This window comes from Acartia tonsa, chromosome 13 (genome assembly GCF_053477335.1).
Source record: "Acartia tonsa isolate MP-2025a chromosome 13, ASM5347733v1, whole genome shotgun sequence".
Lineage (NCBI taxonomy): Eukaryota > Metazoa > Arthropoda > Copepoda > Calanoida > Acartiidae > Acartia > Acartia tonsa.
This window is the reverse complement of record NC_137272.1, coordinates 46,721,736-46,747,492: the sequence shown is the minus strand read 5'-3', so window position 1 is coordinate 46,747,492 and position 25,757 is coordinate 46,721,736. Positions and strand designations below refer to the sequence as shown.

The 25,757-nt window shown below is 32.8% G+C and overlaps 1 protein-coding gene across 1 annotated transcript in view; it reads left to right on the top strand.

The window, feature by feature from the left end:
• Positions 1-25,757, top strand: part of LOC145335349 (NACHT and WD repeat domain-containing protein 2) — a 106,737-nt gene that overhangs the window by 42,981 nt on the left and 37,999 nt on the right. The window contains exons 11-30 of the mRNA XM_080181084.1: positions 514-621; positions 1,657-1,707; positions 3,231-3,341; positions 5,795-5,915; positions 6,480-6,512; positions 7,267-7,341; positions 7,744-7,818; positions 10,549-10,605; positions 12,003-12,045; positions 12,239-12,315; positions 12,793-12,891; positions 13,489-13,623; positions 14,089-14,165; positions 14,771-14,861; positions 15,923-16,024; positions 16,367-16,454; positions 16,976-17,057; positions 17,414-17,509; positions 18,051-18,110; positions 24,704-24,757. Coding sequence (XP_080037210.1) covers positions 514-621; positions 1,657-1,707; positions 3,231-3,341; positions 5,795-5,915; positions 6,480-6,512; positions 7,267-7,341; positions 7,744-7,818; positions 10,549-10,605; positions 12,003-12,045; positions 12,239-12,315; positions 12,793-12,891; positions 13,489-13,623; positions 14,089-14,165; positions 14,771-14,861; positions 15,923-16,024; positions 16,367-16,454; positions 16,976-17,057; positions 17,414-17,509; positions 18,051-18,110; positions 24,704-24,757 — 1,635 coding nt within the window. The remainder of the gene's footprint in view (positions 1-513; positions 622-1,656; positions 1,708-3,230; positions 3,342-5,794; positions 5,916-6,479; positions 6,513-7,266; positions 7,342-7,743; positions 7,819-10,548; positions 10,606-12,002; positions 12,046-12,238; positions 12,316-12,792; positions 12,892-13,488; positions 13,624-14,088; positions 14,166-14,770; positions 14,862-15,922; positions 16,025-16,366; positions 16,455-16,975; positions 17,058-17,413; positions 17,510-18,050; positions 18,111-24,703; positions 24,758-25,757) is intronic.

Sequence of the window (25,757 nt, the reverse complement as noted above, 5' to 3'; positions counted from 1 at the left end):
CTCCATTAGCAACTACATATTCTATTGTTATCCATTGTAACAAAGCTACTCTATAAATAGATTTATCTGTCTGTTTTGAGAATATTTATAAGATGAAACAACTTTTGCTAACTTAATTTGAGAATACCATTTTTTATCATTTAATTATCATCTTGTAGACTTAAGTAAAGCTTTTGATATTTAAATATGATTTTCCGTCTTTTAGAATGCTTAGAATATTATCTTCTGTTATGTTTAGTGCTTTCCATCAAATTGCCTAGCGAGCATAGAAACCCCGTACTTTGAATTTAATTGTAATATGGGAGGGGGGGAGGGGAGGTAGTTTTTTTTGCTTAACCTCTTCCTTCATTTTAAATTTATTTCAAACAGTTAGTGAGGTTTCTCTGCTTGACTATGCACTTTGAGGAAAACCGTTGTTTATTTTCTATTATATTTTTAAACAAAATATTGTTATTTGACTTAATCTTTCTCAATTTTGAATAATTTTAATAAAATGATTGAATTTCTTTTCAGAATTCTACGAAACATTAATCTACAAAATTTGAAGCGAGCCTCTGCCTTTATTGACATAGCAGACAGGCACGTGGATCAAGAAGCTCAAGATTTCTTAACATACTATAGGTAATAGATGCATAAGTATAGATGTATATAAAACTGTAGGACAGGAAAGCTAGATTTAGCTAGATTTTGCTACGTGAAGGACAGAAAAGCTAGATTTAGCAAGACTTGAAGCGAGCCTCTGCCTTTATTGACACAGCGGACAGACATGTGGATCAAGAAGCTCAAGATTTCCTAACTTACTACAGGTAATAGATGTATAAGTATAGATGTATAACCCACACTACTACCTGGCCCAAGTAGTGGAGACCTTTATTGACATAGCAGACAGACATGTGGATCAAGAAGCTCAAGATTTCTTAACATACTATAGGTAATAGAAGTATAAGTATAGATGTATACAAAACTGTAGGACAGAAAAGCTAGATTTTGCTATGTGAAGGACAAATAAGCTAGATTTTGCTATGTGAAGGACAGAAAAGCTAGATTTTGCTATGTGAAGGACAGAAAAGCTAGAATTTGCTATGTGAAGGACAGAAAAGCTAGATTTAGCAAGACTTGAAGCGAGCCTCTGCCTTTATTGACATAGCAGACAGGCACGTGGACCAAGAAGTTCAAGATTTCTTAACATACTACAGGTAATAGATGTATAAGTATACAAAACTGTAGGACAGAAAAGCTAGATTTAGCTAGATTTTAATATGTGAAGGACAGAAAAGCTAGATTTGAAGCAAGCTTCTGCCTTTATTGACATAGCAGACAGACACATGGACCAAGAAGCTCAAGATTTCTTGACTTACTACAGGTAATAGAAGTATAAGTATAGATGTATAACCCAGACAACTACCTGGCCCAAGTGGTGGGGACTTTTATTGACATAGCAGACAGACACATGGATCAAGAGGCTCAAGATTTCCTAACTTACTATAGGTAATAGATGTATAAGTGTATAACCCAGACAACTACCTGGCCCAAGTGGTGGGGACCTTTTTCTTCTGCTAGCAAATTGCTTCTCGCTCTATTATAGCTGTGATTCTCTTTCCAATGCAGTTGGCTGATATTCAAAGACCCAATTGAAAGTCATTTATTCTAATTCAGAGATGTGCTGGCAAAAAACAAAATGTTGAAGAACAAAGGAATTTATAAGAGGTAAGATTATTTTTTATCAGTATAATAATAAGAAGTATCGTATTATAGACAGCTTATCGCGGATAGTGAATTGAAAAATTATATGATTAATTTCCAGTTTAATTAACCCTGGGGGACCGAAGTCAAGGGCTAACGAAACTGGTTTATATACAATGATTTTTTGATTTTATTATTCGTAGAAAATTGTTTATAGTACAATACAATATGTGATGATCTTTTTGTGTGGCTCAGAACCTGTTATAATCAGCGCATAATAATCGGTTTTGAAGCCATACTGGAAAAAAGAAAATTTTTGCTTTTGTTAAAAATAATAATTTGATAATTCAAAACCATTTTTTTATCTATTTTTTGATGTTTTTTTTTATAAATTAACCAAAAACATTCTCTTATTAGGCGAAAAAGCCATATTTTTAAGTTACTAAACTTGATATAAGACTCAAGCTCATCATATCTCATTTTCATTTTAGATGTGTCAGGGTGTGTTAGTGTAGGATGAATTAATCCCTAATGTAACAAGGATGACAACTTCCATAAAAGCGTAGCTCTGAAACGATATGACAGACGAACATTAACTTTTGTTGAGTGTCTGGTAACGATTATAGAGTTGCTACGCTTTCTAAATCGTACCTAACTACTACAGGAATCACCATGCAAAGTTTGAAATCGATAGGACAATACTAACATGCCTAAATTAACGAATAAAAGCTAACTATCTTGGACGGACGGACGTACCGACCGACCCTAATTATAGAAAAGCTTCGCTTTTAAAAAGTTCAAATCTCAAATAGAACAATTTGATATTTGTAATTAAATTGGATATAGAATACCTGTGGATATTATTAGAGATTGTAGATGCCTTGATAAAATGTTTCTCCGAGCTGGCTAATATAACCCCCCCCCCATCCCCCCACTCATATCTTTTTCCTTCAATTGACCATGGAGGAACATATTGACCAATATTTGCGGACTATATTACCAATTGGTTATAAAAATTCCCCTGTCACAATATCCACATATTCTATATCCAATTCTATTAACATCCAGGGAGGGAGGGGACATTGGGCTGTTTATTACACTAGTCCCCAAAGTTTTATAATAACGTTTTCTTAATTGCTGGCTAAACAACCTTTAACCGACTTTTGCTGGTTGGTTCATTTAGTTGAGTTTCCAAACGTTTCAACCACAAATTGTAATCTTACAGAAGATGTAATTTTGTGAATCATCATTGGGGATATGCATAATTTATTTCGCCATTGTCTTATCCCTTTAGATCTCTAATTAACATCCCCTTTTCTTGATATTATTATAAGAACAAAGGTTAAAAACGAGACCCACGCTTTTAATTATTGTACTACTGCTCCCCTAGGTACGAAATCGAGTGGATAGGGCGCGAAGGCCTCGCCCCCGAAACCCACGACTCATATCTCAAAGACTTCATTAACCATTTCTACAAAAATGTTCTAAAATTGATTGACAGGTGAGATTGCGCGATTTTTATTATTTGGACGATTTTTAAAATCCAGGTATGAGATAGAGTGGATTGGAAGAGAGGGCTTGGCCCCCGAGACGCATGATGCTTATTTGAAAGAGTTTATCAACCATTTCTACAAAAATGTGCTTAAACTAATTGACAGGTAATATTGCTAATATTAATTTTATTCAAACAAAGCATAAATTTTGAATTTTGAAATGATAAACGTTTGCTGACGGGGAGGGGTGGAGGGTTGTTTATCACCTTAAACATTCAAACCTTTTGTTTACCATTCAAAAAAGTTGGAAAAATACATTTTATTACCCCCACTAAATCTTTGAAACCTCTAATTTTACCCCCCTCAGATAAAAAAAAGCTTGGACGTCCAAGGGTTCATGCTTGATTTGTTAAATCAAGAGTTAGAGTAGGAGATAATATCTTTTGTTTACTTAAAATTCAGGTCATGCGAAGGTGGGATAATTTAAACAGCTTTGTGTCAACGGCTAAAGCAAAGTCGCAGCTGCCATAAGAATGCCTTTGTCTTAAATTTTTTTGACACCCCCCTTAAAACAAAATGAAGATATTTTTAGTGTCAGGAGCTGGAGGGTGGGGGGCGGATACACTCTCCTAGATATTCACCCAACCTCTCAAAAGTCCCAAAAATTCCTTGAATTCATAAAATAACTGAATTTGGATATTATATTTATCATAAAGCAATGAGAAAAGAGGATAACAGCCCCCTGGGAAAATAGTTACAAAGCTGCTGCAACATTTATGTATTATATTTATCATAGAGCAATGAGAAAAGAGGATAACAGTCCCCAGGGAAAAATAGTTACAGAGTTGCTACAACATTTACATATTATATTTATCATAGAGCAATGAGAAAAGAGGATAACAGCCCCCTGGGAAAATAGTTACAGAATAACTACAACATTTATATATTATATTTATCATAGAGTATGAGAAAAGAGGATAACAGCCCCCAGGGAAAAATAGTTACAGAATTACTACAACATTTTTATATTGTATATTTATCATAGAGCAATGAGAAAAGAGGATATTAGCCCCTAGGGAAAAATAGTTACAGAGTTGCTATAATATTTATATATTATATTTATCATAGAACATTAAGAAAAGAGGTTACTAGCCCCCAGGGAAAAATATTTACAGAGTTACTGCAATATTTATATATTATATTTATCATAGAGCAATGAGAAAAGAGGATAATAGCCCCCAGGGAAAAATAGTTACAGAATTGCTGCAACATTTATATGTTATATTTATCATAGAGCAATGAGAAAAGAGGATAATAGCCTCCAGGGAAAAATAGTTACAGAATTGCTACAACATTTATATATTATATTTATCATAGAGCAATGAGAAAAGAGGATAACAGCCCCCAGGGAAAAATAGTTGCAGAGTTTCTAAAACATTTACATATATTTATCATAGAGCAATGAGAAAAGAGGATAACAATCCCCAAGGAAAAATAGCTACAGAATTGCTGCAACATTTATATATCATATTTATCATAGAGCAATGAGAAAAGAGGATAACAGCCCCCAGAGAAAAATAGTTACAGAGTTGCTGCAATATTTATATATTATATTTATCATAGAGTAATGAGAAAAGAGGATAATAGCTCCCAGGGAAAAATAGTTACAGAATTGCTACAACATTTATATATTATATTTATCATAGAGCAATGAGAAAAGAGGATAACAGTCCCCAGGAAAAATAGTTACAGAATTGCTACAACATTTATATATTATATTTTTCATAGAGCAATGAGAAAAGAGGATAACAGCCCCCAGGGAAAAATAGTTACAGAATTACTACAACATTTACATATTATATTTATCATAGAGCAATGAGAAAAGAGGATAATAGCCCCCAGGGAAAAATAGTTACAGAGTTTCTATAATATTTATATATTATATTTATCATAGAGCCATGAGAAAAGAGGATAACAGCCCCCAGGAGAAAATAGTTACAGAGTTACTACAACATTTACATATTATATTTATCATAGAGCAATGAGAAAAGAGGATAACTATTAACAGTACCCTAGGGAAAAATAGTTACAGAGTTTCTACAATATTTATATATTATATTTATCATAGAACAATGAGAAAAGAGGATAATAGCCCCCTGGGAAAAATAGTTACAGAATTGCTGCAACATTTATATTTTATGTTTATCATAGAGCAATAAGAAAAGAGGATAACAGCCCCCAGGGAAAAATAGTTACAGAATTACTACAACATTTATATATTATATTTATCATAGAGCAATAAGAAAAGAACCTAGGGAAAAGTAGTTACAGAATAAGCAACATTTTACATAATATTTTTTTTTTCATAGAGCAATGAGAAAGGAGGATAACAGCCCCCAGGGAAAAATAGTTACAGAGTTGCTACAACATTTATATATTATATTTTTCATAGAGCAATGAGAAAAGAGAATAACAGCCCCCAGGGAAAAATAGTTACAGAGTTGCTGCAACATTTATATATTATATTTATCATAGAGCAATGAAAAAAGAGGATAATAGCCCCCAGGGAAAAATAGTTACAAAATTACTACAACATTTATATATTATATTTATCATAGAGCAATGAGAAAAGAGGATAATAGCCCCCAAGGAAAAATAGTTACAGAATTGCTGCAACATTTACATCAATGTAAGAACAATTGTGATGTTTTCTATGGCAGAGAGGAAGAGTTAGATTTGGTAAGTTACAGAGCTATACAGACAGAAGGACAGACAGAAGGACAGACAGAAGGACAGACAGAAGGACAGATGAACGGACACAGCATATGGATAAAGTATCTTGCTTTAATTAATACTAGCGGCTTCGCCCCTAGCCTCTAGGGGCTTTGCCCCAAGAGGTTTGATCAACCTATTTTTGTGTTATTTAAACTTAAAAATATAAATAAATAAAATTTGGCGGGTGAGGGGATTTTTTTTTGGGGGGGGGCGTAGTCAACCCCCCTTTTTTAATTTAAGTTTTAAAAAGAAATTTTGTTTTTGTGGGGGGGGGTATTTTTCAATTTTTGGGGAATTGAGGGTGTCCCAACCCCCCAAGAAAATAGCTTAAAATCATCACAGGACCTGTAGGTAAACTCCCTTTCGATTATGGTGTTTGTTTTTAATTCTGTAATTGTCATAAATAAAGGATATTCCTATTTATTTGCTATTTTTTTCTATTCATTATTTTGCTTTTATACATAATTATAAAGGGAAATATTGAAAATATTATATAAACTTTATTTTAAAGAACAATTTTTGTTTCAGATGAAAGATTATATTACTGGACCTTCTACTAAAGTAAGTGCAATTTTTTAAATCAGTTTTAAGATTTAATGCATATAAAGCAAGTATACTTTTTGTATTTTGTTTACATTTGAAGAACTGAATTGTAAAATCATTTTTTTAATACAGAAAAAGTTGTAGCAAGGACAATTAGGTCCAATAGTAGCGAAGCTGTTTGAAAAAAATTTGCAAATATTGTTGGAACCAATAACCCTCCGGTTTTTTCTATCTCATTTTCTGTGTGTGAAAGATAAAGAGCCCAAACTGCGTGACTTTTTTAGTATGGGTATGACACATAACTGAGAGTTGGAATTTTTTTAATATTTCCATCCTGGCGGGCACAGGGTTAAGTGTGTTCTGAAAGATTGTATTGTCCTTTTGTCTGACGGTCATGCTTTAAAATTACATAACCCATATTTTTATAGGTGTTGTGATTTTTGCATATTGCTTTCTCTTGATTTCTTTTATTTGTTATTACAATTGAATATCTGCCCTATAACTCACTTTATCCATTTATCCATTTAATGATTTTTGGTGCTTTAGCCACTTATGGATGTTGCAATTCTTGTTTATTTTAGCCTTTTGTACTGTATTGTTTTAGTGGCTTTGGAAAATCTGCTCTTTTTATTTTATTATCCTCAGATACCTGTCCATCATACGATATTATTTTAGCGTTTTGTATTGTATAGTGCTGGTGGCTTTGGTAAATTTTTCCCTCTTTTTATTTTACTATCCATGGAAAGCTGTCTATAATACGACATTATTTTAGCCTTTTGTACTGTATGGTGCTGGTGGCTCGGGTAAATCCGCTCTGCTCAGTAAAACTGCTTCTCAATCTTTAAAGGTAAATTAATATTTATTTGGATGTTTTCCTTAAAGTGCTCACCGAGCACAGAAACCCCAGAGATAATTTGAATAGTCAAACCACGTGATAACTAAAGACATTACTGCTGCTTTGTCATATGTGCGACATTAATAGTAGGATTAGGGGGATTGTCTTGGCGCAACTCATTACCACACACACAGTTTCAGACATAGAGGTATTAATCATGCATGTAATCCCAAACATTTATCAGAGCTCGGCAGCCGCGCCGAAGCCTTAAGTTTTAACCTGTTTGGGTCCTTTGAAAACTTTTTTGAAAAGAGAAATTTCCATATTTGGGCCATGTATCTGATGATGTAAAAGGTTTATTTCCTTTAGGATTACAGGCGGCTGCAGAGCTCTGACATTTTTCTTTTGATTTAGGAATGGTTGGCTCCAGCTGTACCCTTATTAATGTGCAGATTCTGTGGTACTACTCCAAATTCTACGGCTTTAGGAAAATAACAATTTTGTTAGTTCATAATTTCCTATTAGATATTTCTGAAAATTGTTCAGTTATACTTATACTTCTTATTATACGTATGACGTTGTTGCACCGATTTGAAGTTGTATTACCCAAATTTGTAATTGTACAAAAGTTACAGTCTCTGATTTTAAGTCCTACTTTTATGAATAAAGTTTATTATCGCGCGCCAAATCCTGTAAAAAATTTCTAAGAAATTTCATAAATCTGGCCACTCCTGGGCTAGCTAGCTTCATTCTTGATTTCTCTTGAGATGGTGGTACCTTCCCCCAAAATATTCATAAATCTTCACTGGCAGTTAGAAAGATCTTTTGTTACAGACAGAAAAAAAAACCTTTTATTTTACATAATAGGACAAGCATGAAGGGGGGAGGCAGTGCAACTCCCCCACAATTTTATTTTTAAAAAGAAAACTTATGAAAACTTGTATTATATAAAGTATATTTTTTAGACGCTAGGAGTCTCATTTCAATACATTTTTAAAATAGTTTATAGTAATGCATAGATATTATGCAATTAAAATTAACATTCACCTTTAGATTAATTATATCATTTTGGTTTAAGCTTTTAAAATAGTGTTTTAAATAAATATATTTTTATGGAAAAATAATTCCAAATTATGGTTAAGTGCACTCATTGGTTTTAGTGTTTATACACTTTTCAATTTCTACAGTTGGTGGTATATTAAGCACCATCAATTTATTGGGAGGAAGGGGACATAGGGTGTTTATTATACTAGGCCTCAAAGTTTTATAATAACGTTATCCTATTCATTGGCTTAACAACTTTGGTTACTTCAATGAATTCAAATCGTTCATCTTTTATAACATTCAGTACAATATTTACCAATAAAATGTATAACTAATATTCGAAGGAAAACATGATAAAAAGATTTAAAATATGTAATGCAACAAAAAATTAATGATATTTTTCATCTATAATACAAAGTAGCTTGATGTCTGTCTGTCCGTCCGTCCATCTGAAGCTTAAGATCTCAGTAACCACTGAACCGATTGGATTCTCTTCAGGGAATATTCCTACTGGTCCTGTGGTAATTTTAGGCTATTTTCTTGAGGTGTGGGACACCCCCAACCCCCCAAAAAACAATAAAAATCCCCCCTACTATTTTTTTGCAGAACATTTCCTTGGTCCTTTTTTTTGCAGAACATTTCCTTGGTCCTTTTTTTTGCAGAACATTTCCTTGGTCTTTTTTTTTGGCAGAACATTTTCCTGGTCCTTTTACGAGTTTCGCCTTAATTTCTTTATCACCCCTTGGGGCAAAGCCCCTAGAGGCTAAGGGCGAAGCCGCTAGTGTTATATGAAGCAGTACTTATCATCTTTACTGCAACCAGTAACCAATGTGCATAGACAACAAGGATGACAACATCCATATACAAAACACTCATTCGAATTGAATCCTATAATATAAAGTAGTAAGGTTTTGTAGCTTAAAAATTTGATAACTACTGAACTGATTTAGTTCTATATTTTATGGGAACTTGACAAAGGTCGAAAGGTAATTTTAGGCTATTTAATTTTAATATTTATGCCTTAGGATGGTTTTAGGCTACTTTTATGCTTTTCCTACACTTCGAGAATAGAGCTCCTAGATGCTAAGGGGCAATCGTTCAGAGACAAAGAAGGAATAATGGGCTGTTTTTTAAAATAGTCCACAAAGTTTCATAATAACGTTTTCTTATTTGTTGGCTTTTCAACTAATTGAATTTGAAAATTGGTTCATTAATTAGAGCGTCTAAATGTTTCAACACTCAATTATATTCTACAGAAAGGGTATTCTTGTTTATCATTCTTGAATGGTACATAAATGTAATGGCTATTGTCTTATCCTCGTGGATCTCTGCCTTAGTAGATACTAACACTGACGTACATCCCATTTTTACAGAAAAGCTATGCTATAAAAAAAAGTAAAATGTTATGAGATTTGTTGTTTAAAAAGTAAAAAATCAGCATGTTTAAAATAAATGTACGGACATTCTGTTAACGATTATAGAGTTACTACGCTTTCTAAATACCTAACTACTAATCAACATGCAAAGTTTGAACTCTAACATGCCTTAATTAACAAAAAAGGCTATCAATTTCCGGTTGGACGGATGTACGAAAAGACCCTATATATTGAAAAGCTTTGCTTTTGTTAGATAAAATGTTATTACTACCCAGGACCTCTATTAAAGTCTATTTGGACACCAGTACCCAAAGTTTTATAACAATGTTTTCTTATCGATGGATTAACAACTTTGGGGACTTTTGTTGGTTAGATCATTAACTAGATTGGCCAAATATTTTAACCATTAATTGTAATCTACAGAAAGGTTAATTTTGTTTATCATCATTGAAGTGGTACATCAATGTAATGACCATTGTCCTATCCCTTTAGATCCCTAAGAAAAGCTTTGCTATAAAGAAGTAATGATATGTTATGTAAAATTTTCTTGAATTTGTTGTTAAAAAAGTTTGAAATGGACTGTCATTCTGGTAACGATTATAGAGTTGCCAGGTTAATCATACCTAACTACTACAGAATCACCATACAAAGTTTAAAATTGATAGGATGATTCTAACCTGTTCAAATTAACGTAAAAAGCTAACCGTTACGGATGGACGGATAGATCGACCCTAATAGAAAAGCTTTGTTATATAAAACAGTAATGATTTGTTATATAAAATGTTATTAATCCACAGGACCTCTATTGAAGTCAATTTGTCAACAAATTTCCTACACATATATGCTTCCATTTGAGGTAAATTACATTTATTCTTATAATAAAGTAACATGATGTCTGTCTGTTTGTCTGACTGTCTGTCTATTTGTCATTTCCTACACATATATGCTTCCATTTGAGGTAAATTACATTTATTCTTATAATAAAGTAACAGGATGTCTGTTTGTTTGTCTGTCTGTCCATTTGTCTACAAATCTCCTACACATACATGCTTCCATTTGAGGTAAATTACATTTGTTCTTATAATAAAGTAACAGGATGTCTGTCTGTTTGTATGTCTGTTTGTCTGTCTGTCTATTTATCAACAAATTTCCTACACATACATGCTTCCATTTGGGGTAAATTAAATTTATTCTTATAGTAAAGTAACAGGATGTCTGTCTGTTTGTCATCTGTCTATTTGTCTGTCTGTCTGTCTGTTTGTCTGTCTGTCTGTCTGTCTATTTGCCAACACATTTCCTACACATACATGCTTCCATTTGAGGTGAATTACATTTATTCTTATAATAAAGTAACAGGATGTCTGTCTGTTTGTCTGTCTGTCTGTTTGTTTGTCTGTCTGTTTGTCTGTCTGTCTATTTATCAACAAATTTCCTACATATACATGCTTCCATTTGAGGTAAATTACATTTATTCTTATAATAAAGTAACATGATGTCTGTCTGTTTGTCTGTCTTTCTATTTTTCAACAAAGCTCCTACACATACATGCTTCCATTTGAGGTAAATTACATTTATTCTTATAGTAAAGTAACAGGATGTCTGTCTGTTTGTCTGTCTGTTTGTCCGTCTGTTTGTCTGTCTGTTTGTCTGTCTGTCTATTTATCAACAAATTTCCTACATATACATGCTTCCATTTGAGGTAAATTACATCTATTCTTATAGTAAAGTAACAGGATGTCTGTCTGTTTGTCTGTCTTTCTATTTGTCAACACATTTCCTACACATATTTACATGCTTCCATTTGAGGTAAATTACACTTTTATTAATGGATATATAATACGTGAATAATGTGGTAGTTTTGTCGTCAATTTAGGTTGCTAATATAGTCATCTGATATTAGTCAGGGGATGAGATTGAGATAAAGTCTTAGGGGGGTGGGGTATCATTATATCAGCCAGCTGGGAGAAACATTTTATCAGGGTATGTGAGTATCTCTCGCAAGGACGTGTAAGCTTTTATATTGAGGGGGAGGGGGATGGGAAATGTTAAAACTCACATTTTTGGTGATAATGTAAAAAATTTTACCTGATTTGTAAAAACCAAAGAGTTTGACGTATAATGAAAATTTTTTGATTGAGGGACATGGGTAATCTAGTAAAAACAATTTGGTGCTTTCCCTTAAAGTTACTGCAGGGCCTCTACCCCCCTTGGGCTACCCAATATGTACCCAATACCCAATGTATTTTGTTTTAGGACATCCCAGATGACACAGTGCCAGTCACAGCTTTTCTCAAAGGTAAACTTCTATCTATCTATCTATCTATCTATCTATCTATCTATCTATCTATCTATCTATCTATCTATTTTTCTATCTATCTATCTATCTATCTATCTATCTATCTATCTATCTATCTATCTATCTATATATCTATCTATCTATCTATCTATACATCTATCTATACATCTATATATCTATCTATCTATCTTAGAATTGTTGAAGCTAGCTACAAGAGAGAGACCCTTATTGATATTCTTGGATTCTGTAGATGAATTGACAGGATCTCAGGTGGAGTTTTTATTTTTATAAATAACTAGTCACAAATCAGCTGTGCTCCTATAGACAATTAGCCAACCCACAAAAATTCAAACCTTCCCCCTTCCCTTTACTGGAATGAACAGTATAGCTTCTTAAATTTTGGAAAGTGTAATCCAAACCTCTATCTAAAAATTCCCTCTTACTATTATTAAAAGCAACGCTTTTCTATAATTAGGTTCGTTCCCTCTGTCCGTCTCTATAATAAAAGCCCAAAAATGAAGATTTATCCTTTTAGAGTTACCATTAATTTGAAAATTTTTTTACAAATTCCTGTATTATTTTTTTAAGAATTCAAAATAATGCTTATTAAGTTCTGACACTCTACAAGTGTTAATTTTGTCCTAGAGTTCCAGAGCTTCGATTTTATGGATGTTGTCATTCTTGTTTAGTTCGAATTTTTTTCAAATGCAATTATTGAAACCAGTTTCAACATTTGCACATGTTTAGGATGCAAACAAAATGTCATGGTTGCCGCTGAAAATTCCTGAAAATTGTAAGATTGTCGTGTCTTGTACCTATGAGGAAGGAAACGCCGCTCTAATGCAGGTATAGTTATTTCCGCGAATAGTAAAATGAAAACAAGATGTCTTGGTTGCCACTGAAAATTCCAGAAAATTGTAAGATTGTCGTGTCTTGTACATATGAGGAGGGGAACGTCGCTCTAATGCAAGTCTTCGTGTTCTTGTTAATGGATATACCATATCTGGATATTGTAAGAGATTCTTGCATAACTTAATGTTTCTCTAAGCTGGCTAATATGATGATATCTCCCTCTTTATGACCTCATCCCTTCCAATGACCATGGAGGAACGTAATGATCAATATCTTACGACTATATTAGCAACAAATTATACAAATTATTAAATTGACAACAAAAACTTTCCTGTCATAATATCCACAAATTTTATATCAATTACTATATATTTTCAACTAAAATTAGGATTTTGCATAGATTGTGTGATCCTTGGGGGATTGAAAAGGGGAAAGGCATGCCTTTCCAGTGTCTAATGGGCTAAAAGAAAATCCAAATCACTGGATTCAAAACCAATTCTGAACCGAGTTGAAAAAAGCTGGTTATATGTTATTACATATATATTTAAAAGTAATACTGATACAAATTTTTTATTCAAAATAAATACCCAGGATCTGAAGTTTCTGAGGGCCATGATTGAAGACGACAAACAATTTCTGGAGGTGACAGCTTTGGGCTCCAAGCTGGCCTGGAGGGTCATGAAACTCTGGATGCAAAGTGCCGGCAGAACTCTAAATAATTATCAGGTTAACATTCACCCCTCCGGTTTTTTTCTACCTCTTTTATTGTGTGTGAAAGATGGATTTTACACATAACTGAGAGTTGGAATTTTTTTGAATATATCCATCCTGGCAGGCACAGGATGCCAGCAACCTGACAGGGTCATCCAGATACAGATCATTGAGGGTCATGAAACTTTGGACACAAAGTGCCGGCAGAACTGGCCACAGGATGCCAGCATTCCTGGCAGGGTCTTCCAGGGTCATGAAACTCTATATGTAAAGTGCCAGCAGAACTTTAAATAATTATCAAGTCAACAATGATAAATTGATGCAAAAAATATTTACTTTTCAATGAAGAATCTTTATGCTTTATGCAGGGGGAGAGATTACATACTGACAGTTTTAGTTAATTATAGAATAGCTTCAATACTAAAAACTTTTACTGTTGCAAACAATTTTGAGTAAGTATTAACTAAGATTCTTTTTTAGTGGAGAGTTGTAGCAAATGCCTTGGATAATTGTACTCTTCCCATATTCTGTAAACTTGTTCTACAAGAAGTTTGTAGGTAATTACTTGATATTATAGAGTAGGGTTAGGCCCGATATCCGGTCTGGCCAGATATTTAAACTATCCAGATACCGAATATCCAGCTGATTTCTAATGCCGGATATTCAGTTATACAACCAGATATCCAGTAATTTGCTGGATATCAATCGTTAGCCAGGTATCATACTATCTGGCCCCACCCTATTATAAAGTTGCTATGCTTTGGATAACTGTACACTTCCTATCTTCTGTAAACTTGTTCTTCAAGAAGTTTGTAGGTAAATACTAATTACTTGCTGTCTCATTTAACATTATACGTATTAATCTGTGAAAGACATAACTATGTATATGATGAACAAAACATGGTCATCCCTTGTCCCAGTATTGTTCCATACAGGGAGGGAGAGGAAAATGGGCTGTTTTTACACTAGTCCCCAAAGTTAAATAATAATTTTTTTATTAGTTGGCTTGATAACTTTGGATTCAATTATTGAACTTTATTGGTAGGTTCATTAAGTGTTTCAACCACTATTTGTAATTTACAGAATGGGTATTTTGTGTATTCTGGGTTCCATATATCGCAAGATCCTAGTATTAATAATATATCCATTTTTATATGTTTAGATGGAAAAGTTACTTTGAGCCAGAAAAGACAGTTTTAATGACAAATGTACAGGACAGTGTTTTCCAATTATTTCAGAGGGTTGAAAATAAGGTAGAAATTTCTTTTGATCCCTAAAATTAATATGATATCTACGAGTCTGTCTGTCTGTTTGTTAACCACTGAACTGGTCTAGTTACAGTCTAGGTTCTCATAGGTCCTGGGAAAGTTGATAACTATTTTGGGGGAGGGTACTATATTGTTTCCAAAGAGAAATCGCACCTAGAATAGTTATTTCTCGCATCGTATTATAAATGGCTTTCCGCGGATATAGAATGTACAATTAAAAGGTTAAAACTAGTTTTTTAGCCCGAAGGCACCGGCTAAAAAAACTGGTTTTAATCTTTTGATTGTACATTTTTATATTCGTAGAAAGCTGGATATAATACGATGCTAGACATAGTTTTTTTATATGTTCCTATCCACCGGATTCGAATGAATACGAGAATAGTTATTTCTCGCATCGTATTATAAACGGCTTTCCGCGGATATAGAATGCACAATTATAAGATTAAAACCAGTTTTTTAGCCCCTAGGTGCCGTAGGCACGGGCTAAAAAAACTGGTTTTAATCTTATGATTGTATATTTTTATATTCGTAGAAAGCTGGATATAATACGATGCTAGACATAGTTTTTTCGTATGGATGAGAACCGGTTCCTATCCACCGGATTCGAATGAATACAAGAAAACAAATTACTTCCCCCACCTATTTTTAAAAACTTAAAAAAAACTGAAATTGAAAGTATGGGAGGGTCAAATCATTTATTGATGCATCCATTGCTTTATCTAAAAACTAGCGGCTACCAAATTTTATTTATCTTAGATTTATTTTTAAATTAGGGGGAGTTGAGTTAATTTTTTTCTAGGGGCGATTTCTATGGGTAGCGGTACCCTCCACCAAAATATTTATAAACCTTATAAAGCTACCCTTAAAAGGAGAACTCGATCAGTTCAGTGGTTAGCGAGAAGCTTTGGTACAAACAGACAAACACCCTATTACTCTGTTAAATCTAAAAATACATAAACATCTATTTATTCTATCAATCTATTTCTTAATCCATCTGCCATTCATTTATTTTCCATCTACAAAGTTTTATATATCTATAAATCTAGCACGGATGGATGTTGGTATCCCATGCTCTAGCCTATGTCACAGCCTCCAAGAATGGAGTTTCAGAACCAGAAATTGAGGATTTTATCTCTCTTGACGATAAGGTATAATTTTTCCTCCTGCAGTATTAATTATTATAAAAATGTCTAACCTAAACTTAACACAGCATGTTAATAATTAAAAATTTATATTTTTTTAACTGTTAAAGGTTATTGTTAAAATAATAAATAATTGTTATAAATTTACATCTTTTCTTTATTCGTTAAAAGATTTTTAAAAACTAATAATAATTAATGTTATCAACTCTATGAGAGACTCTTTGAAATACTTTTTTTGTAACAGACTTTTCTGAAGGATATTATTAGGTTTGGTGCAGGGGCTTGGGGGTTAAGCCCCTAGAGGCTATGACCAAAGAAGCAGGTTTGTAATGTAGTTTTATAAATTAGGTATTGGATGATATCTACCAGTACCATTTACCACCCACCAGAAGAATTCCTCCACTTCTCTGGACCAGGGTCAGAAGTGATCTTCCAGGTACAATAGCTTTATTGATTGATTGATAGTATTAATTGAGTGACTAGCCATAGCTTCTTAGTTTTTTTATTTTTTCTTCGTCATGGATTTTAACATTAAACAGCTAAACAGGGTGATTTTTTAATGAAACAAAAGTATTTCTTAATATAACCCACTTATCATTGACAGAAATTAATAATCAATATCTCATCATGTGGGGGGTTTTGTATCAGAAAAAAACATTTCATGGTTGTTAATGAATTATGCCTTATTTTTAAAATTCAAAATGAGCAGCTTGTTATAATAGTAGAAAAATGTTATACATACCACTAGAACCTTCATAAATTGTTTGAAATATGAGCACCATTTTTGTGCTATTTGTTGTTTACAAGCTATGTTGAAAAATGTGAGAAAAAGTTTTAAGTTTTAAGTATGTTAGAACATTTTACCACTTAGCTCCAAAACTATATGTAGCACAGGCATGACTAGAGTCATTGCTGAGAGATGAGATTTTCTCTTCTTTCAAATCACATTTTGTTAAGGTTATCTTGCTGATTCTGAGGCTGATGGTGTCTGTGTTATCAACTACTACCATAAACAGTTTAAACATGCAGCCAAAAAGAGGTAAAACTTTTTTCAGGGATAGGGTTACATTAGCTAGTAAATTATTGGTATTAAAAGTTTTATGGCCATGTTATCTTATTGGTATGTTTAAATTTCAATTGTATTTTCAAATAATAATTTTAAACTACAAACTGTTTTTTTGTTTGTTTGTTATCATTGGGGATTAATTTATTTTCTTATCCCTTAGCATAGCATCTGTAGTGAATAACTATTTTACAAATAATAATTTAAAAGATTATTTTTTATATATTTTATTATTATTTATATTTTATGTTTCTACTTTTGATCATAAAGCATTATAAAGTTAGAAGAATAACTTATTTTTGTTGAATTTATTTATATTACATTTTTTTCAGGTATTTCTTGGATGATACAGATTACCTTTACTTCCATTCCTATATGTCAGATTATTTTCTCGGTACCTATGGAGGTGGAATTCTTAAACCTTTTAGGTGGGTATTAATTCCTATATGTCAGATTATTTTCTGGGTACCTATGGAGGTGGAATTCTTAAACCATTTAGGTAGGTATTCATTTTTTTCATTTCCATTATTATTTCCTTGGTACCTGTGTAGGTGGAATTCATAAACCTTTTAGGTCCAAATTTATTTTGTAGTATTACTTTTACTTCCATTCTGATATGTCAGATAATTTTTTCGGTATGTATGGAGGTGAAATTCTTAAACCTTTTAGGTAGGTATTCATTTTGTGGCACATCTACTCTATTATTTTTAAAATTTATTTGTATATTGATTCTTGCATCTGATTACTGTTTTGATACAGATGGAGTTCTTTTTGAGTAACTTTTTATAAAAATCACTAGCAGATGCACAAAAAGTCTTCTGAGTCCTGGGAGAAAAAAAAAACATAGATCAAAGCATAGAATCTGCTTAGAAACTATATCATGCAACCCTAAATATGATGTAGTACTGAATAAATCTAATCAAAAGATCTGAAAGAACAAACCTAAAAATCCCTACTTTATATTTCCAGGTACACTGAGATTCAAAAGCATACATTCGGACTCAAGAGCAAAGATGACAGCAAAGACAGGTAGATAATTTTTTTTTACTACAGTTTCAAACCAAGCTACTTTGCAATTCTTATTGTAGGTGATTAATGCATTATTTTTCAATTGAAATTGAGTTTTTAAGTTCAATACCAATGCAATACTTATCATATGACCTTAGCATCAGAAGTTAGAAGAGGTAATCACAGATAAAGTGAGTTTTAGAGCATATGTTCTTTGTCATAAAAAAATTTATATACAAAGCACTTTGTCTATGGGTAAGGGGCATTTAGAACATTTTGCCAAATTCCCCATTACTAATGAAAGTGCTCATGGATGGCATTTTTCAACATTTGGAGGTAGAGGTAAGCTGAGAGTGGCATTACAAAAATAGATCAAAAAGTACACCAATTTTCCACGCAAAAAGACTTTGCTAAATTTTATAATTTTAAAACATACATATTATAAATAAACATTTGTTTGCATTGTCCAAATGATCAAAAATTACAATCTTATACAAATAATATATTATCAGCTTATGTAAACCAACTAAAAAATTCTGCTGCTTTCTGTGATAGTACTCAAAGTCTTTAAAAATAGCCAAAATAATTTAAGAAGCATTAATTCTAGTACCCAAAGTTCAAGAAGCAAAAGAATATATTTAAATCTATTGTTCCTTCCCTATAGTCCTTGTTCACCTGTTTTATTTTGAGCAGTCATAGACACACTGCAGTAAGAATGGATATAGAATACACGGATATTGGAACAATGGAATTTTAAAAGTAAATTTTGGTCTAATATAGGTATATAAATTCAGGCTCCAGGAAAGGGTAAAGCCATAAAGGGGGTGTGAGGGGATGGGAAAAGTTGTTATATTAGCCAGCTGTAAGCATTATTTTACTAGAGTAAGCAAAAATCTGGTGAAATATCCATGTGATTTTATATATCCTTAACAGTTTTGCAGGGAGTATTCATGAGCGTAATAGACTTTTGCATAGAACTAAAGTCTTATCAGCTAATTGTATGCCAAGGTCAGTAAGGCCTATAATGCTAAGGCCCAGCCATAGGCCTAGGCTGCTGCCAACATCAACTAGAAACTGAAGGAAACTGTAGTATTCTACTTTCTTGATAAACTTCACTTCTTTGTTGAATTTCAATTGGACCTGACATAGTTATTTATTGCACCATATTAAAGACAGTTTTCCTTAGTTACAAAAATAAAGATAAAAACCAATTTTGTTAGTCCCAAGGGGGTGAAAAAGAATCATGGCTTCAAAATCGATTAATATCATTACAGATAATTTTCCATAAATATTAGAATAAAAATCATAAAATCAATACTAGTTTTGTTAACCCATGGTCTTTAAAACCTTGGGTCTAACAAAACTGGTTTTATCTTTTATTTTTTTATTTTAATATCCATGGAAAGCTGTCTATAATCTGATGTGATAAATTACTATACCTGTGAATGCCTTGCCTGTGGATCCTGTCCAATTAACCGGGTAGATATTTGTGTGAGCAGGCAAGGTTTAGCACAGGATTCTTCAGCAACATTAGATGAATACATCCGTAGAGGCTCTACATAACTATACTTGAATTCTTGGAACATATAATTGAAGATTGTACTGTTAATGATAACACCTGTATAATGGATATATAATTAGTGGATGATGCACCAGATTTTCATGAAAAAGTGATGTTTGCAGCTGGCTAAAATAACTTCTTTTTTTCCCATCCCCTCCCCATCTAATGGATGAACAAATTGAACAATAAATGAACTCTATATTAGCAAGCCTAATTAATTACAAAATTTCCCCTGTCATAATATCCAGATATAATATATCCATTGCCTGTACAGGTTTTGGTATTGTTAGATAACCATGGGGGGACACAGGTAAGTTTGGGTACAACATCTTTCTCTATGTAATCCTGAAATTTAAAGTTTTAAGTTTACAAATTCAAATGCTTAAGGTGGTAATTAACATTACAAGGATGACAACATCTATAAATAGCAAAGCACAAAACTCATGGATGGGAATATGGACAAGGAGATTTAAAGAGTATTTGTAAAATTAAGAATAGAAACTAATTGGAGAAAAAATTAAGAATCCTTGAACAGTATCCTGTTTAGACTTACATTTATATTCTTATAATTCTGCTGTACAAGTGAAAATGTTTATTTGTTAAATTCAGAGCTTTACTTTTATAGATGGTGTCATCGTTGTTAAATATAATACTTAAATCCAACCTGCACACAGTTCTCATAAGCTTTTGTAGATTTTTTCACACATTCATCATCCAGAGATACAATAGCATCCCCAGACTTCAGTTCTATATCCAGTTGATATGAGTAGAATTGTTTCAGTTCAATGTAGATTCTTGCACCAACTTGTGACGCGAAAGCCCTGCTGTAGTAGGTTTGAAGCCTAGCATCGGTCACAAAAATAAGGACTGATTTTTGTAAGCCGTATAGGGGAAATAAGATTGGCTGCAGAGGGTCGTAGGTTTTTATCTCATAGCAATGTCCAAATTTAGCTAGCAGAATTGTTTCATGATTTAGTCGTGCATTATTATTTTGCTGAACAAACAGATTATCGGGATATAAAGGATCTTGTAGGATTTTATTCAGAAGTTCAGGATAGGTTAGGTTGGCTTGGGCACCCCAAGCTAAAGAAGCTCCTTTGTAAATGTTGAATCCAGTAAAAAACAGGGTCTCCTCATACCAATATTCTCTCATCCTAAAATGATTATTAGATATCATTATATAAAAATGACCGGATGTCTACCTGTGTGTATCAAAGGCATTTGCCAACTGCTAAACCAATATGGTTTTCCTTTGCAGAGTAGGTTTTCCTAGGTCCTGGGAAGATGTATTATTATTTTAGGGGAGAGTATGACCAACTTTTTTACAAGGGTCACCACCAGTTTAAAAATTTTTTTTAAAATCTAACATTGAAAGTAAGAAGGGTTGTCTAGGGGCATAGATACTACAATAAAAGTTAATACGGTAGAGATTCTGTCTTTGAGTCATCAGGAAAAATAAATGCCTATTGAACACAGGATTTAAACCTTCTTGTTCTAAATAACGTAGCAACAAATACAGAAAAACCTTATTATATTATAGAGGCCATAGACGGTGAATTTAACCAACATCCTCGTTAAATACAGTTTTTAAAAAGTTTTTTTTTGTGGGGTGATTTTTAAAAGGGTGGTGGTACCTTATCCCAAACTAGTTATAAACCTTTTCAGGATCTATGGGAAGCTTAATTGTAAAGTAAAACCATATCGTTTTAGAGAATAGTGAGATCTTTTTGTACAAACAGACAGAAATATTTTTACTTTTACATAAGGATGATTAAAAAAAATACTTTGTAAGGTTGTATTGGTCAGATGAACAAATTGTTATGAGAGGTAGTTCTACTTTTGTTATATCCAGCCATTCTGTTGAGTCTACCTAGAAAGATTTAACACAAATTATCATAGATCTAACATCGATATTAGGTACTTGCGCCAACGCCCCTAGAGGTATCTAGAGACACTATAGATGTGTGTGTGGGGTGGGGGTGGTGGGAAGTCGACTTCCAGTTATGATTATAGTTTTTTTAAATTCTCTGTTAGACACTCACTCTCCACCCAATAAGCCTAAACCTCAGCAGTAGCTGAACCTTTACCTGCACATTCTAACAAAGCCCCCATGTATAGCTAAGCCACCCATGTTAAAACTGTAACCAGTGGCATCTTTGTGTGGCTGGCTGAACATATTTTGGCTCAGCAGCCGCGTGTTAGCCATCCATAAGCCACAGGGAAATCAATCTTTTTTATTCAAAAAAAATCAGCTGGAAGTCTAAACCTGACAAAATTATGACAATCCCTTTTTTAAAAAAAGTTGTTAAACATCCAAATGGGTTTTAAAACACAAACCTTAGGCTTTTCTATAAGCTTATCCAAGGAGCTAAACATCTGCCATGAAAACATGACAATTGAAACTAACAGTAATGCTCTTCTCACGATTTTTGCCATTATTAAGACAATCTAAAAGAATAGAAGAATATGTTTTTGTAGGCAATGTACTTTGTAATTAATGTTATCTCTTATTACATCTAAAAGCTGTTAATAATAATATTTGTCCACTTTTAACTGTCACTATTAACAGCTTGTTTAGTCTGTCTGTTCATCTCTTATACTATTAGTTAGGATTATGGATATTTTCACAGCTGCCTTTATTTTATATTTTTAGCTACTTATCATACATGTTAATATTGAAAAACTGTTACGTGCATAAAATATAGTGCTTGACTGAATTCCAATTAAAAGTTGTTTATAATAGGAAAGTACTTTAAAGGGTTATGAAAGATAATTATATATGGATAAACCAATACACAGCTGTCTTCAAATAGATTAAGACATCTTTATAAGTAGCAAAGCTATTCTATAATTTATTTTGTTTGTATGTCCAGCAGTCCATAAAGCTATGGATAAAATGTGATTTTCACACCTTAGAGGCCTTATTTTTTGTTAACCCTTACAGCTCGGGCCCCAACTCCCACCTTAATAGATCGGGGGGGGGGGGGTCAATATATCATATTTACCCCCCCCCTCTATCTCGGCTCCTGTTACAGTTAGAGACATAAATTTTTTTCTGGTGGTTCATGTGTATTTTTAGAGAAAATTACTTTTTCTAGTCATAGCGGTCAGACCGCTCCTTAGCCGCTTTTTAGCTAAATATTAAAACAGCTGTAGAGCGGCTAATTTTGCAGCTAGGATGACCAAATTTTAGGACGAACTTTTATTTTTCATAACAAAAAAATTACTATTCTGATCATCGCCAAAAAACGGTAAATAACGGAAACCGCCATTTTCGGCGGTTACGGCGGTAAAACGGCGGTTGGCGGCGCCAATTAATATTTTTATCTATTTACTGTTGCTCAAGGATTTACCAAAAAAATTTATAGGTCTCTAGCTGTAATAGAAGCCACGATATGTCTGTAGTAAAAGCCGGACAAAAATCGGTCAGAAAGTCGGTCAGGGAGCGGTCAAACGGTCATAACACCACTTTTCTCAGAAGGTCATTGATATCTAAGTATTCACCAAAAAAAATTTAGGTTTCTACCTTGTACATAAAAGTCATAATGTAGAAATTAAGATTTATTTAGATTTTTTTCTAAATTTGGTGCCACCTAACCGACTTTGACCGGACGCCACGACCGACACAGACCAGATATCCTTATAAGATCAACTCTTGCCGACGTATAATTACTAAACTTAAAAAGTCATAAAGTCAAAACTCTCTATCTTACCTACAAAAAAAATGACATTGAAAAAACTAGATGGGGGGGGGTCATTATAAGGCATATTTTAACATTTAAAATCCATAGCACTCCGACTGCTTTAAAGCCGGTCTGTTAAAAGCTATTTGATTAATAATTAAAAATCTTCTAGTTGATAATAAATTCATTTATGCATGTTAAGACTATTTCAGGTCTTGTTTCTTTTAAATTGTTATATTTTTATAGTTTTCCAATAATTCAATTTATTCAATTTGTTTTTTTAGAGGAAAAGCTATTTTATTATTCACTTTGTCCGTTTGTCAGTCAGTATATTAGGATATTTTTCTCAGCTAGTTTCAAGATATTCAGCTCATTTTTTGTGGGATTTCATTTTCAAAAGAGCATCCAGTATACAACATACTTTGTCTGCCAAAACACATGAATATTTTGATAAAGTTTTGGTAATTTATTCATCATTCTTAATATATTATTTTTTATTTTCCTTCTTTCTGTTTTCTTTTCTTCCTTTCTTATAACCACTAAACATTTGCTTGATTGCTTTTTCCATTTGTCAATCCAAGAATTTTTGGTCCTTTGCTACTTAGAAATGTTGTCATTCTTGTTTTTTTAATTGAAAAAGTATTAGGATAATTACATCGCTTAACTGTCTTTTTTATTCTTTTAGAATAATGACGAAATTAATGAGGAACTCAGGGAATTACAGACAATGGCATCCCCAATGATGATACACAAAATTATAACTTCTGTAGATTACAATAAATAGTTTAAAAGTTTGGACACTCAACTTAATAAGCCAACCAATCAAAATTCAATAAAAGTCTGTAAAGTTATCAGGCAACGATTAAGAAAATTGTATTATAAAACTTTAGGTACTAGTGTAATAAACAACCCAATGTCCCCTTCTTCCCTGTATAGACTACTAAAATACTGCTTGCCCAACTTTATAATAAAAAAGTTGAAAAAGAATCAACCCTCTACGGCTTTTCTGACCCTCTTTAACCTAACACAAAGGTTGATTTAGGGGAACCTTTAAAACTCACAAAAGTACTTTTCTTGAATCTTTTTAAAATAGAATATTGGTATTTTTAGATTTAAAATAAAAAATGAAAGTTTGTCTTTCATTATTCTTACATTACATTTTTCAAAAAGATAATTGTTTGATCAATGCATTCCCATTTTGAGAGATATGGAAATAATTGTTATAAATTTAATGTATATTTTGCAATGAGCGACAACTTATAATTGTGTTTTTTTCACTCTCTCTTCTGGTTGTGTCAGAAAATCGAAAAAAAACAATTTTTTACTCACAGTTTAGAATACCTTACCTCATTGAATTTTTTTATTTGTAGACAAGTGCCAGCTATGCCTCTCGCCTACTACAATAGACAAGGGAAACTAACCAGGTAACAAATTTAAAACTAGGCTGTTTCTCTCATGTTGCATCTGCTCAAACAAAATCTTGATAAAAAAAAACTTTTGATACTTATTTTAGGTTTCGTTAGGTTAAACTGTTTTTAACCTATTTTTGAAAGGCATATCAAAAATATACTGACACCTGTAGAATTATACTGCAGAGTTAAAAATGAGAAGAATAGCCCACATTAATTTTTAATAAATTTTTTAATTTTAACTTCTTATATTTATTAAGACCATTTTGTTACATTATGAAATGTGTCTTCTTTCCTTTAAAAACAGTTTAAGTAAAGGTAAGGAAAACCCAGCATAGCTAAAAATCCAAAGGGGTAAGGCCCAACAGGGCCTAGAAATTTTTTTAAGTAGTTTTAGGGATTTGAGAGGTGGCTAAAGTGAAATTTGATTTGATTTTATTTTGTCTGTCTTTAGTTAAATATATACTTTCTTGCTTTTCTATAATACAATCTTTGTTTTTAAAAACTGATATATATCTTTTTATCTATCTATCTACCTAATTTTCTTTTTCTTATTCTTTTTTTTCTTCCTACTAACTACAGGGTGGGGCAAATAAGACCGGACAAACTTTAAACGGCCATAGCGCCAAAACTACTTGACCGATCAAGACGTTTTACCCCACTATAAAAAGCTTAGGTAATTACCTTTTAGCACAAAAAAATCTTTGGACGAAGATGGGCTAGTACTCCGAGCTGGCCGCGCTTATGTTCAACAAGGCAGATTCGAAATGCGCCGGTGGAATAATCTGGATTCTCAACTAGGGCCCACTAAATCAGATCTCAGCCCATCTGTAGATGAGGTAGAGTTATGCAACTTGCTGGGTATACTGTTAGATACATAAGTAAGACACTAGAAAAGACTAGAGCTCTCTATCTAAAGTGGCTTGGCTGTAGTACTCCGGCAAAGTGAAACGTGGCAGATTTAAAGATGTCAAAAATTGTGTGAAATCGAAAATTTCTCGGTTCTTGACGTTAG